A 13,125-nucleotide genomic window follows, 5' to 3' on the forward strand; every position below is an offset into this window, starting at 1 on the left:
TGTGGTCATGTAGGCTCCCTAGTTCGGCTGGATAGTTAGTGCCATCTAGTGGGGCCCAGTGGAACCAAGAAAGCCGAAAATTGTTCCATGGTTGTTTTTGCTGCTGTAGGCCTCAATACTTTCGCCCGGCTGCTACTAGTGTCGGTGGCCACGCAGTAAAGGCGGACGGCTTCGCTCAATGCAACTACTTCATCAGGAGGTCCATTTTCAGGCGGGTGATTTGAAGTATGCTAACATTGTGCCGACCACTGAAATGTGATCTTATTTAAAATAAGCATTTCCTTGGCAAGAAAGTAGCACTATGAGGTTTTTAGACTACTATTTCAGCAATGAACATTGCCTTAATATTTACCTTAGTGTTCCCCTAATGACCATTGACGGATGTAGTCATTAAGTCTTGTACTGTCATCAATAAACGCTATAGCCGGCAAGAACGAAAACTTTTCACCCTGAAAATCTGCGCCGACTATAGACTAATTTGTATAAAAAAAACTGGATGCCGTCATATTGGGCTGTTAAGCCATCGCTTTCTTAAAGTGTATTGAAGTAGTTGAGGCGCATTGAATCATTGTATCATCATCATCATCAGCTGGACTACACCCACTGCAGGGCAAACACCTCCCTCATGTTCTGCCAATCAACCTGGTCCTGTGATTTCTGCTACCACGTTATAACTGTGAACTTCTTAATCTTATCTGCCCACCTAACTTTCTGTCTCCCTCACGCATGTTTGCCTTCTCTTAAAATCCAGTCAGTTACTCTTGATGGCTAGCAGTTATCCTACCTACGCGCTACGTGCTTGGCCCATATCGTATGCATCATCCCATCCTTATGCGTTAACACTTTAAAAAAAAGATTGAGCGAAATGGTGTTCATTTGTCCCACAATAAATCTCATCTGGCTGGCTTGTGCTTCCTTTCTTGAAAAATCTGTGCTGACTACTTTTATAGCACGAGTACTATATGTCACGCTGATGATGTGCATGTCATTCTTGACCTGAAAGGGTCGAGCACGCGTTCAGCATGTAAGGAAAGGAATGCAAGATAGATGATGATCGTTGGTGTGGAACAAAAAAATGCTATTCTTACTCCATCTTTTTTTTAGAGCGTACCGTAACACTGTCAAAGCACACAGGGCTGATATAGTGGCACTCGAAGCCACCTTTAGAATAGCCTACTACTACATGTAGATGCAATTCCAGACAGTAGGTGGACATACATGTCTGTATTGTCCGAAAAATGGCAAGAAGGGAAAGCTTGCGATAAAAAAAAAAAATCAGTTGTGTGCTTGGGTCGACAGTTTGACAAGTGGACTTGTCTTCTTTAAGGCTAGAGCTGTGTGCTCTCTTGATTTGGACTTCAAGGTACACCTTGAAGTCTTGCTTTGAAGTTTGAGTCTTCAAGTCCGAGTCTGAGTTTCGACAAGTCCACTTGTCTAACGCCAGCTCAAGCACACAACCCTTGTTTAGGGATTTTTTTCATGTTTATTTTGTGTCATTTTTGTCCTGCCTTTTATTATATTTCTACATCTGAGAGTCCTTTGTATAACAAGGCTGCCACTTGGCAACATGAAAATGAAAGCACACATAACAAAATATTATTTGATGACTGCATACGTGATGCATGGAACAAAAGGGGTTTCACCACACATTTGACTCAAGAACTGTGTCTTGAAGGGTGTGTGGCAATGTGGAAAAGTGAGCACGGTGGGAAAGAATTTTTCGTTTGGCATATAGCCGTCACAGCTGCACATATCATTGCCCTTACTGGAAAAGAGTTTGTGCATGTGTTTGTCAACAAACATTGGCACCAATGTACTGTCCTGCATACTATTTGCTGGACATATTTTATGTTAACTATAGGATAAATCACATTTTTGCATTCTTGGTTTTTGTATACTTGAAACCATTTGATAATGTTACAGTTCTTGCAGTCAGTTTTTATACATTTATACATTTGTATGCGTGGATTAATGCAGCTACTGACGGCACTGCAGAAATTTGGTTGCAACCTCGATGACTACCTGCATCTTATACTGCCTCCCATTGTCAAGTTGTTTGACTCAGCTGATGTCCCCAAGAACGTCAGAGCGTAAGTCCTTTTAGCCTTACCTGGTTTGCTCTCATGATCTGGCTTCGGTTTGCAAACAAAGAGGTCTGGCTAGTTGATTTATTTCAGTGCAAGAAGTACAGCGTAGCAGGCGCTGAAGTGTACTAATTGCAGCCTTCGTCTGGTATTTCTTTATGCGGATTGATAGCTTATGTGGATCGAAGAACATATGGCAAATTGTTAAAGGCGTCACTGGCATGGGTAGCAAAGTACGTAATACGCCTGATAACATGCAAAGTGGCTGACAATTTTAACGATTAGTAATATTGGTGTCAGCCTTGCGAGGAAGCTACGTGCTCATATGTCCCATTTAAATGCACCATGTACGGTTGCCATTAATTTCCACATGTGTGACGGGACGGCGAATGAATTCCGGACAAGTTATGAAGAAGTTACCAGGAAACTAGGCGGCTGGCCATGACACCATATCAGCAATAATTCTAAAGGAAAATATTAAAGTTTTATATAAAGCTTATTTTATTGTACTTAGACCTGTCAAGGTAACACCAATGTGCAAATCTGGTGATCGGAATCTTCTGGACAGCTGCAGATCATCATCTGTCCTTAGTAGTATTAACACTACGTTTGAAGAATCAATTTCATTGCAGTTAAGGTGCTTCCTATTTAATCAGAATGTATACTTTGTTCCCAGCAAAACAATTTTGTTACAGGTCTGCTTCAACTGCTGTATCAATGCTTAGACAATATATTAATTCCATGCTACATTAAAACAACATGGTAATAGCAGTAATAAAGAAGGCATTTGATGCTATCAATTACTCCATTTTACTGGGAAAAATGCATTCCTGTGGAATCATAGGTAACTTGTTTGATTTATTTTCCAGTTATCTGCACGCAAACATAAGACAGTCATTGGTGATGTCAATTCATCTTACAGTTATATTAAATGGATGCCACAGGGTTCTGTATTGTTCTTTATTTGTATCAATGATGTGCCCACAGTCCCTACAGAGGTCTAGGGCATCGCTGTACGAAGACAATGCTGTTTTATTGTGTACAAGACACTCCTTAGCAGCTCTACAAAATGACGTGACTGATTTGTTGAACATTTCGGAAAGGTTTGCGAAGAATCATCTCACTGTTAACAGTATTAGAGTAAAATGTATATCGTGTTCCACTCTTGCAAGAAATGCATTGAAAATGAATTTTTTAACCTAACAATAAACGACTATACTATTCAACAAGCCCGTTCTTTTAAACATTCAGGCATCATTTTTTATGTATACTGGCATGAGCAAGTACAGAGGGTGTGTGTACAAAGGTAGCCTGTGGCTGTTATACTCTAATAACAGTTCAATATTTTTCACTAGCTATACTTTGTACACTCTATTTTTCATTGTGTCACTGCCATATAAGATACTGCCTGGAATCGAGGGGTGTCACGTACAAAAGTTGTCTGAAAACTCTTGTAGGAATTTAAAAGTGTACATTGAAAATCATTAGCTAAGGTGAATCGGTAAGTAATATTTTTCAATCGCAACGCATTGTCTTAGTTCTGATGTTGCACGACTACACGACTGTCATTTCAACAAATAACATAATTATAACATAAATTCACATTTGCCTGCTGATCTTTTTTCAATTCCTATATGCAATATGCGACATGCTTCTAGTGGTAATTTCAGTCTGCTGAAATGTTACAATGTTTATGGATAAAGTAAAGTGCAGTGGAGGGAGGGCTAGTTGGTACGACATTAAAATAAGAAGGAACTGCATGGTTGACCGAACACAAGTAGAAATCCTGTGTGCTACTCCTACATGTGTTCAGTCAACCACGTAGTTTATTACTGTTTCATGGAGAAAGACTCATAGAATTCGATGGAACAAAAATATGGAACATGATTTCTTAGAGAGATTAAAACTGTAGGTAATTTCGGCCTAGCATCCCAGTGATATTTTCTATCGAGTCAAGACATGTAAGCATGTGTGTGTGTTTGTTTGATCTGATTTTCATTATGTTCTTTCATAAATTTGTGCCTATGTATAGCCAGCTAGTTAAAAGCTAATAAGTACTATGCACGTTTACAAGAGAAAATGTAAAATGTGTATTGTTTTTGTTTATGTGATCGCTTTTGTTTCTTCTCTCAAAGATGGCCTGTACATTCTTTGTTTCACATAGTATTGGACCAGCTACTGGCCACTTAGGCCATTGGTTCAAAGAATCGTTGCATTTTCATTATTATTTTCATGAAAATAAAGTTCCATTGATTGAATGAATGAATGATATCCGAATGGCTACCTCAAAAAAATGAGTGCATTGCACTTTGAGACCTAACAAGCATAGTTGTTGCACGCATGGATACAACCTCACAACTGAGTGATGCTGAACCGAACGTCTGGTCAACACACTTAAAAACATATTCAAGAAGAAATAATGTGTGCCAGCAGGCCATGCTTTTGACTCTTAGTGAAGCAGTACACTTTCTTAGAAATCGTAGTGTATGAAAGTGTCCTTATGTGCTAATTTGTTTCTTTACCTTCGTGCCTTGAGTGGGTATTTTTTTTTTCTTTATTCCCCCTTTCCTTTATGTATGTGCGTCCTAGGCAATCTAGCAGATTGCTGTGGTATGCCTTCTTGTCTTGCACCTTATCTTAACATGCTAGCATAGCACTGGCTCAGGCTGTCTTTTGTACTTCAAACTGTGACCTGAATTAGAAGGATTTGAATCTTATTTTAGTGACAAAAACAAGATGCATTAAAATAGTGAATCAATGCTTTAGTAACGGAGAGAAAATAAAATGCACGTTAACAGGTACAAAATATTAAAAAAAAAACTTGATCTAGTGGCAGCCACAGTATCATTTTTGATTCTGGTTAGCAGTGCACCCACGTTTTTAACCAGCACAAATACACTGGGCTTCAAAATATGTCCCTCGTTGTGCACTGTTTATTAGCTTGCTAGCAAATTGTTGCATGCTTCTTGTTTCAGGTCACCTTGTTTCTAGCATCATGCTTTGTTGTCAAGTTTCTTTTTTCTCTTTTTTTTTTGGCATTCTGGTTTCAACAGACTGACATTTACATTCTTTTCTCTATCGCTCTTTTGATAAATTTAATAAGCTGGAGACATTTTTTTTTTACCCTCTTATTAGAATACTTTCTCCAGCCAAAAAAGTAAGTGCTCTGGTTGTGCAGTGTGAGCTGACTTATCAATGAACGAATGCCATTCATCTATAATGCTGAATTTTTCACACCTCTTTTTGTTTACTACGGTTTGAGAACATTAATTCTATTTATCTTACCTATTCCTTATTAGTGGTAAATGATAGGGCAACAACATGTTCTGGTATAGCAGTAACTATGTGTATTTTCTTGTCTCGGCAGCACTGCATTGGAGACCATTGATATTCTCTCAGAATCTCTTGACTTTTCGGAGTTCGCAGCCCGTATCATTCATCCCTTAGTCCGGACCCTTGACACCACTCCCGAATTGCGCTCAGTAAGTACAATGGCCCCACGTGGTCTTGTCTTGTTGCCATGCTTCCGTCACCACTGTTTGTTCAGCCTACATGACGTGCTTAGATCTAGTTATAACCAGACTAGATATAACAAAGAACAGATATTTCAAAGCAAGTGAAATTCTCCTAGAAAATTTTATTGAGAGCCATACATTTTAAACATTGTTTTAATGTACTAAAATGGTTTTTTAAATAGATATGATGAACAAAGATTGTCCCCAACAACAAAATATTGGCCCCTTATCTGCATATTACACTGCAAATGTCATCAAAAGACGATAGTTTTGCGTCTGGAGAGAGTGAACAATACGCTTATTTGATGTTCTGTGCAAGAAAATCGGTGAATGGTGTTCTGGAGGCAATGTGTTAGAGTGCCTCAAGCGTGCAGCAAAGGAGAACGAGCGCATCAAGTCACCTCACACGTGAGACAGGAGCGCTATCTGGTGGTTATCCTGGAAAACAGAGTGCATGCGTGCCCGTCTCTGAGGAGATAAGGGGTAGAACGCAAGGTGACGGGCAGGTGCCACCACCGTGTCGTCTTAACAAAGCGTTAGAAACACTTGCCGTTTCGTGCAAGCGTTGCATAGCCAGTGCAGGGTTATAAAGGCTACAATCCTCAAAATTATTTTTGTATGCCTTTTCTAGTAAAAAATACACATAAATAATATTGATGTATTGTTATCGTGCCTTAGATATGTGCAATAATTGCTTTATAATTGACAATCGCACAAGTGTGAGCGCTGAACTTTGAGCAACATTGGTGGGCGCTGTGGATGGGGTTGGCCATTTGGAGTATCGTTTGGTTCCTTTGGTACCGTTTAGGGTATCGTTAAGAGTGGACAAGCAGACAAATGTACAGACAGACAGACCAAAATTTTTGCGTCGAATGTCCCCGAGAAAGACTATCGTCTTTAAAAACAAGCCAAATGTATCACCTTCTATTATGATCCCCTCTTTACTGCCTCATGTCGCATGTGGCTGCATGCAAGCAGTGGTACAGTACAGCCACTGTCGCATTCTTCCATGCCACCACAGTCCACCCCATCCCGACTTCCACACCTTTTTTTGTGGAATGCCGTGCAGGCCAGCGCACGTAGGTGTAGTTGGGGCCTGGCCTCTTAAATGAGCCATTATTTGCGTCTAGAGGTTAGCAATCGCAAATGAATCCACTAATCTCATTACAACCACCCACAAACAGCTGAAAAAGTTAGCTGTGGCCTCTGAGATTGCACAGGCATTACAGTGACTTTGAGGGTTGCAAGATGGCCAAGGCAGTGCACAGGGTGGTTGGCCACGTGTTGGTCATTCATGGCAGATATGTTTTTACTGTTGTGTCTGTCTTATAGTGAAGCTGTTTCGCCAGTTTCACAGTAATGGAGGTAAGCTAAGCAAAAAGCTGAAGTGACAGACCAACCGCATTGAAACAGAATGCAGTTGTTCTGTCAGATGCTAAGTTGCATGATAATTATGCTTTTTTTTTAGCTATTCTTGGATTTTCGGATAAATCTACTTTTTTACCTGGCACAGTGCTAATTCCATGATTTTTTTTATCCCTTATCTCGAATGGCCACTACATCAAACTGAATATATTGAAACAAAAAATGCTGAAAAAAAATATACCACTAAGATTTTGTCCATTTTTGTTCAGTTGTGGTATCCCCAGCAAGGGAAACTGGAGTTCTTCTTTTAGAGCTATGCTTTGTGCAATGTTAGCACCTTTCTCTTTTTCGAAAGGTACTGATCTTGAGGCCATTGCTCACCTGACTGCAAGTGGCAAAAATTAATGTGTAAGCCGAAAATGCCATCATGCATTGCTCAACACCTAGTGTCCAAACGTGAACTCTAGGAAATGTGTACTGAGCCGATGGCGTTGTGGGGCTGGAGTGAACAAAAAAAAAAAAATTGGTGTGCTTTGGACAGCCACCCACCCACAAGCACGGCCGTGTGAGGTTGTTAGTGGTATTTTGCCATGTCATGTATAAATTGCTGTGTCGTAAGCTGTGCCAATAACTATAGGAACTGCCCATCTGGAACAAAGTATTTCAGTTTTTTGTTGTGGCTGTGCTTCAGAAACTGGCAAGAACACTGGATTTGTGTACGTTGCGTGAAGCTAGTGATGCCACGTGGGAACTGTTACGAAGAGGCTCCATTGGTCTGTTTGGTAGCGTGTCGCAAGGGCCAACGCCGGGCAGGAAGCATCCAGGCAGTGGCAAAACAAAAAGCAGGCAGAAGGAAACAAAATGTTTATATTTACAGTGTATGTACAAAACGTGGACGAGGAAGCAGCCGACGCCAGATGCGCTGACCTTTTATGAGTGCCGAGACGCTCTAGGAGGAGGGCACAGCCCTGCTGTTGGATGCGCGCAGCGTCTCTAATGGAAGCCTTCAGTGTTTGTAAAGGACACTCCCAGTGTCTCTGGCAGACGCACCCAGTGTCTATGATGGATGCCCTAAATGCCTGCAGACAGGTCAAGCGGCACTTTTCAGGAAGTCCGGCTCCAAATATAGCCTGTGGGAGTCTTATAAAGTTATGGGTCATAGCACGCTCGTAACGTCACGTTTATTAAGTACATGCTGTAGCTAGTTCAGTGTGAAATTGCTCTCCAGACAAGTTAACTGACATTTTTACTGTGCTTCTGAAGGAATTCAGGGGAAAATGGAGAAGTGATCTCAAGTCCGCAGTCCATAATTCGTTAGCAGAAAGCAGTAAACAGATTCAGCTATTCTCTTTCATGCGCTGCTATTTTTCTGCCATATCACAGTTCGTTACCCAGCAACATTAAAACAACATTAAAGGGCCACTCACCAGGCCCCACACCGAATTTTAGTTAGACAGTAAAAGTTGTTGGGTGGTCTGATGAGGAACGTTTTGCCACAAAAATTTTTCGAATCGGTTCATTACGAGCGGAGAAAACAGATTTTTTGAAGCGGCACGAAACAAGGGTGAGAGGAGGCGATCTCGAAACCCTTGCCGCTCCTCCGCGTAACCTTTGCAAGCCAAATCTCTTCCCCACACTCTCTGGCATACGACCAAGAGGTGACGTGCGCATGACGTGCGCATGACGTGCCCGAACAAGCCCAGCCCCCGTGCACGCTAGTGGCGTTGCTTTGTTGACCAGCGTTATTTCATGGTCTTCTGCCATTTTCTGCGGGATTATTTGGAAACGCTGGCTTAGACGCGGTAAAGTAGATGAATACAATGAGTGAGCGAACGCGTAGGAGCGTTCCACGGCGGTCGTCTGCTCAATGCGCTGACCGTGGGGACCCGAACACATGCGAAACGCTGGCACATTAGCTCCGCATCTCGTAGCATTTCACGGGAAAAAATGTAAGAAAAACGCGCACAATTTTTATTGCGTCTCATTATTTATTTCAAGTTTTATTCATCTCCTAAATCAACAAATGCATAAACTACGCATGTTATGTTAAATAATTTTTGCCATGTCACGTGGTATACTGTTGACAACGTCAGAGCAGAGTCGTCTACGTAGAGGACCAACGTCACTGCATTGTCGTGTATGTAGGGCCATTCCTACGCCTACGCCATGCCCTCATTCTCTACGCGTGCGCCGGCAAAGGGGAGGGGGGGCAGCTTTCATCTTGAAATTTGACCCATTTCCGCGGCGCACAGCGCTGCAAATTTTGGCAGACGTGACCACGAACGCCTCGTCTACGCATTGCGCTTGTCAGCTCAAAATTGTCAAACCTGGTGAGTGGCCCTTTAAAGAAGAAGACCCATATTCTAGGCAAAATATGTCGCAGACCACTAGGATTCTAAAATTTATTCCCCATGTACTACCATAGCTCTAAAGAGCACTGCGCATGCAAGTGAAGCCACGCTATGCCATTCTACCGTGTTACCTGACAGCTGGGAATTGAGTACAAAGCTTGCACGTGACAAATTTACTCAAGGACTTATGCAGCCCACGCAATGACTACAAACAGAGCTGAACTACTGCACGATTAGCACGTATCTCTCGCAAGCATAGCAAGGGGTTGTCTAACACATGTCAGATGCAATCTTCATTGTTTACTCAATAAGCAGGCAGAATGACAAAAATGATGTTTACAAGCAGCGACAGCCTAGCTATGCTTTGAGCTTTACGCCAGCCGGCCTTTCGAAACACTGTTGCCTGTCTGTGCTATGTTGCAAAGAAAACATAAGTTATTCTGTAAACTCATGTCATTTCACTTGGTTTGGGGCCCCAAAAGAATCATGCACAGTTGATTTACTGGAAGCCTACCCGTTTCATCATACCGGTCAGCTTCAGGCACACACACTTGTACACAATACAAACATAACTGGCAGAGAGACAGTGATTCATAGCATGCCATTCATCAGTGAAGTTTTTGCAAATCGCCACTCATGGCACTGGCGGTGCATGGGTGAAGTGGACTGCTGCACTACACATAGGTGCTGCTTGTTTCCCATAAACTTAAAGTATGCATCTCTGAATTAAAATTACCAGTGCAAACACAGAACATGCCCCACAACGAAAAGAAGTACGCACATGAGCGATTGTGTGTGTACCTTCTTTTATTTGAGGGGCGTGTTCTTTGTTCGCACTGCTAATTTTAATTCGGAAATACTATGTACCAACTACCTAAGTGCAAATGAAGTTTATTATTGAAGTTTATTAAAATATGCATGTTTATTGAGAGGGCACTATTCAAGTGGTTTTTGCTCTTTTCTGTGTTTCTTATGCTTAAATTTTCTTGAATTTGGCGATCCTAGCGCTGAAAATGTTTCTTACTTTTGCAATTTTATGGCAAATTACAATACTATACACCGTGGTTGTAGGCTTCCCAAGAAGGCTGTTTTTAGAACTACAGTGCCACCTTTTTTTTGACCTTCATCATCATTTTGAGCAGCCGCCTAAAATGTGCATGGAGAAAAGAATATGTGGCGTGGTATGTACAATTGGTATCTAGGCTGTCTTTTTGTGTTGTCCTGCTCAGGGCTTTTATTCTTACACCATGAAGGTCAATGAAGGCTCCATAAAATGTGTTCTCTTTGTTATGCACTGCACATAGTACAACACATTGATATCATTCAAATATTTATTTATTTATTTATTAGAATACCCTCAGGGCCCGTAGGGCATTACAGAGGGGGTGGGTACAACATATATAACACACAAGAAAAAAAAAGACAAAATAAAGAAACAAGTATCAGATGCGCAAATCAGGAAGGCAACATAAGTCAACTAAAAATGTATAAGAATTCAAGCACATACAAGACAAAGATAGATAATGGAAACTGCGTATAGTTACAAGCATTGCTGAGAAATTGCAGTCTTGAATAACAAAGGGTCTGTTATTGATACAACGGAAGAGGGAAGGTGGTTCCAATCGGCGGCTGTTTTCGGTAAGAAGGCTGCTGAAAATAATTTGGTGCGGCAAAACGGAATGGCAACCTTATGCTGATGATCAATGCGCGATGAGTGGTATGACGGTTGTGAAATGAGGTCTCGCTTCATTGATGGATTGTGAAAAAATATCTTATGAAAAAAATGCAGTCGCGCCAGTTTCCTCCGGTCAGTTAAATTGGGTAGGTCAAGGTTAGATTTCATTTCTGATATGCTAGCAGTACGGGAATAATTAGAACAAATGAACCGAACTGAGCGGTTCTGAACAGATTCTAACGCGTTAATTAAATTTTGCTGCACGGGATCCCATATAGCGGACGCGTACTCAAGCTTTGGGCGAATTAGTGATCGGTATAATAGAATTTTGAGGGACAGCGGAGCGCGAGAAAAGTTGCGGCGTAAGTATCCTAGCGTTCGGTTAGCGTTATCACAGATGTAGGTAACATGCGTGTGCCAAGATAGATTGTTGGTAATGTAAACGCCGAGGTACTTATATGAAGAGACATGCTGGAGGGGAACGGCGTTAATTCTGTAGGTACAGGGGGGAGAAATAGATCGCCGGGTTATTGACATGCATTTAGATTTGTTAGAGTTGAGAGTCATAAGCCATTTATTGCACCAGGTTGAGACAGTGTCAAGGTCTGACTGTAGAAATTGGTTATCATATTCATTGTTTATTTCGCGGTAAATTACACAATCATCTGCAAATAACCTTATAGCGGAGTTAATATGTTCCCTTCATGCAAACATGTGCCTTATTATGAAGACACTTGCTCTCAAAGCGGGTGGTCCCAGGTGCTCATGCAACGCTGCCAAGAAATGTCTAGGAGCAAAGCTCGTGAGAGTCGAGCCATGTCCGCCGTTCGTTGTGACACGGCATGCTGGTGACGAACAAGCGCGTTCTAGACCGCACATTCTGCCATCATGGCACAGCACATGCAAGGTTTCCACTACACGTGAGGACGATCAAGGACTGACTTGGGCAGTATATGACGTCTCATTATGTTCTACGATGCAGTTCGTATGACTAGACACAACCAACAACTTCTAGGAGAATGTGCACAGGCCTAGTCCTTGCCAACTTCAGGCTAGATCCGATACCACAAAACAGTAATAATGGAGGCAGAACAAATTCACAGCTCGCTGACTAGCACGCTTATGCAAATAGCCCAGACGCCACTGGATTGATTGCACTACACAAAAAAACTGACCACGTACAATGAAAGCATTAAACACTTCTATCTGGGCTGAAGAATTTATACCCACCCCCACGCAAACCCGAATAGAGCACAAGCCATAACACTTAGACAACTATAAATAAAGTCGTTCTACTTGCCAGTTCAAATCTGGGGGTGGTACAGAGCGGAATAAATGAAAATTACATGCAAAGCCTGCAACAAAAATGCATGCACATTAGACCACATTTTCTAGGACTGCGGTTCACTGGGGCTCAGTGTTATGTGTGAACACTTCGAAAGGCTCATCAGGTCACCAGCTTATGACAATCAAATCCTGGCTGTCCAGTACGCCCACGACAGGGCCAGGAGGCTCGACCTCCCTGTTCCGTCGTGAGAATAGCCAGGCTGATGCATTCGCGTCATGTACAAGATAAGCAATAAAGTTTTAAAGAAGAAACAGAACTCAACACGACATAGTATTATTTATCACCAGTGAACATTGTACACTCAAACATCACTATAACAAAGTTGCACCATACTCGGAAATAACTTCATTATATTCGAAAATTCATTGAAAAGGTATATTCCTAACACTACAGCTATTGCAAGACTATTCTTTATTTACTTCGTTATAACCGATGTTTCGTTATATTTGGGTTCGTTATATCAAAGCTTGAGTGTACAAAGCTGAACACCGTTCTCATTTACATGTGTGAGTGGGCAATATCGCGGGTGATTTAGAGTAATACCGAACGATCCCACTGGTTCGCCCAGGCATCATCATTCACTTCGGACAATTTTTTTTGTTTTATTTATTTTTTTATTCTGCTGGCGTTTTGTCTAATGGATTACAGTAAACAGAAATCTCTTGAGCGAAACTGCTCCTTAATTCAATGCCTTGCTGTTGATCGTCAATGATGACTTAAAGGCAGTGGTCCTCAGTCATGGACGTTCTCATGGACCCCTTGTGGTGACAGAAAAAGAAAGGGGTCC

At 41.6% G+C, this 13,125-nt stretch overlaps 1 protein-coding gene across 2 annotated transcripts in view; it reads left to right on the forward strand.

The window, feature by feature from the left end:
* Positions 1–13,125, forward strand: part of mTor (serine/threonine-protein kinase Tor) — a 278,630-nt gene that overhangs the window by 99,107 nt on the left and 166,398 nt on the right. For both annotated transcript variants that reach the window (XM_075888782.1, XM_037433800.2), the window contains exons 21-22: positions 1,978–2,090; positions 5,452–5,566. In XM_075888782.1, the coding sequence (XP_075744897.1) occupies positions 1,978–2,090; positions 5,452–5,566 (228 nt within the window). The remainder of the gene's footprint in view (positions 1–1,977; positions 2,091–5,451; positions 5,567–13,125) is intronic.

The sequence above is a fragment of the Rhipicephalus microplus genome, chromosome 3 (assembly GCF_043290135.1).
Source record: "Rhipicephalus microplus isolate Deutch F79 chromosome 3, USDA_Rmic, whole genome shotgun sequence".
Classification (NCBI taxonomy): Eukaryota; Metazoa; Arthropoda; class Arachnida; order Ixodida; family Ixodidae; genus Rhipicephalus; species Rhipicephalus microplus.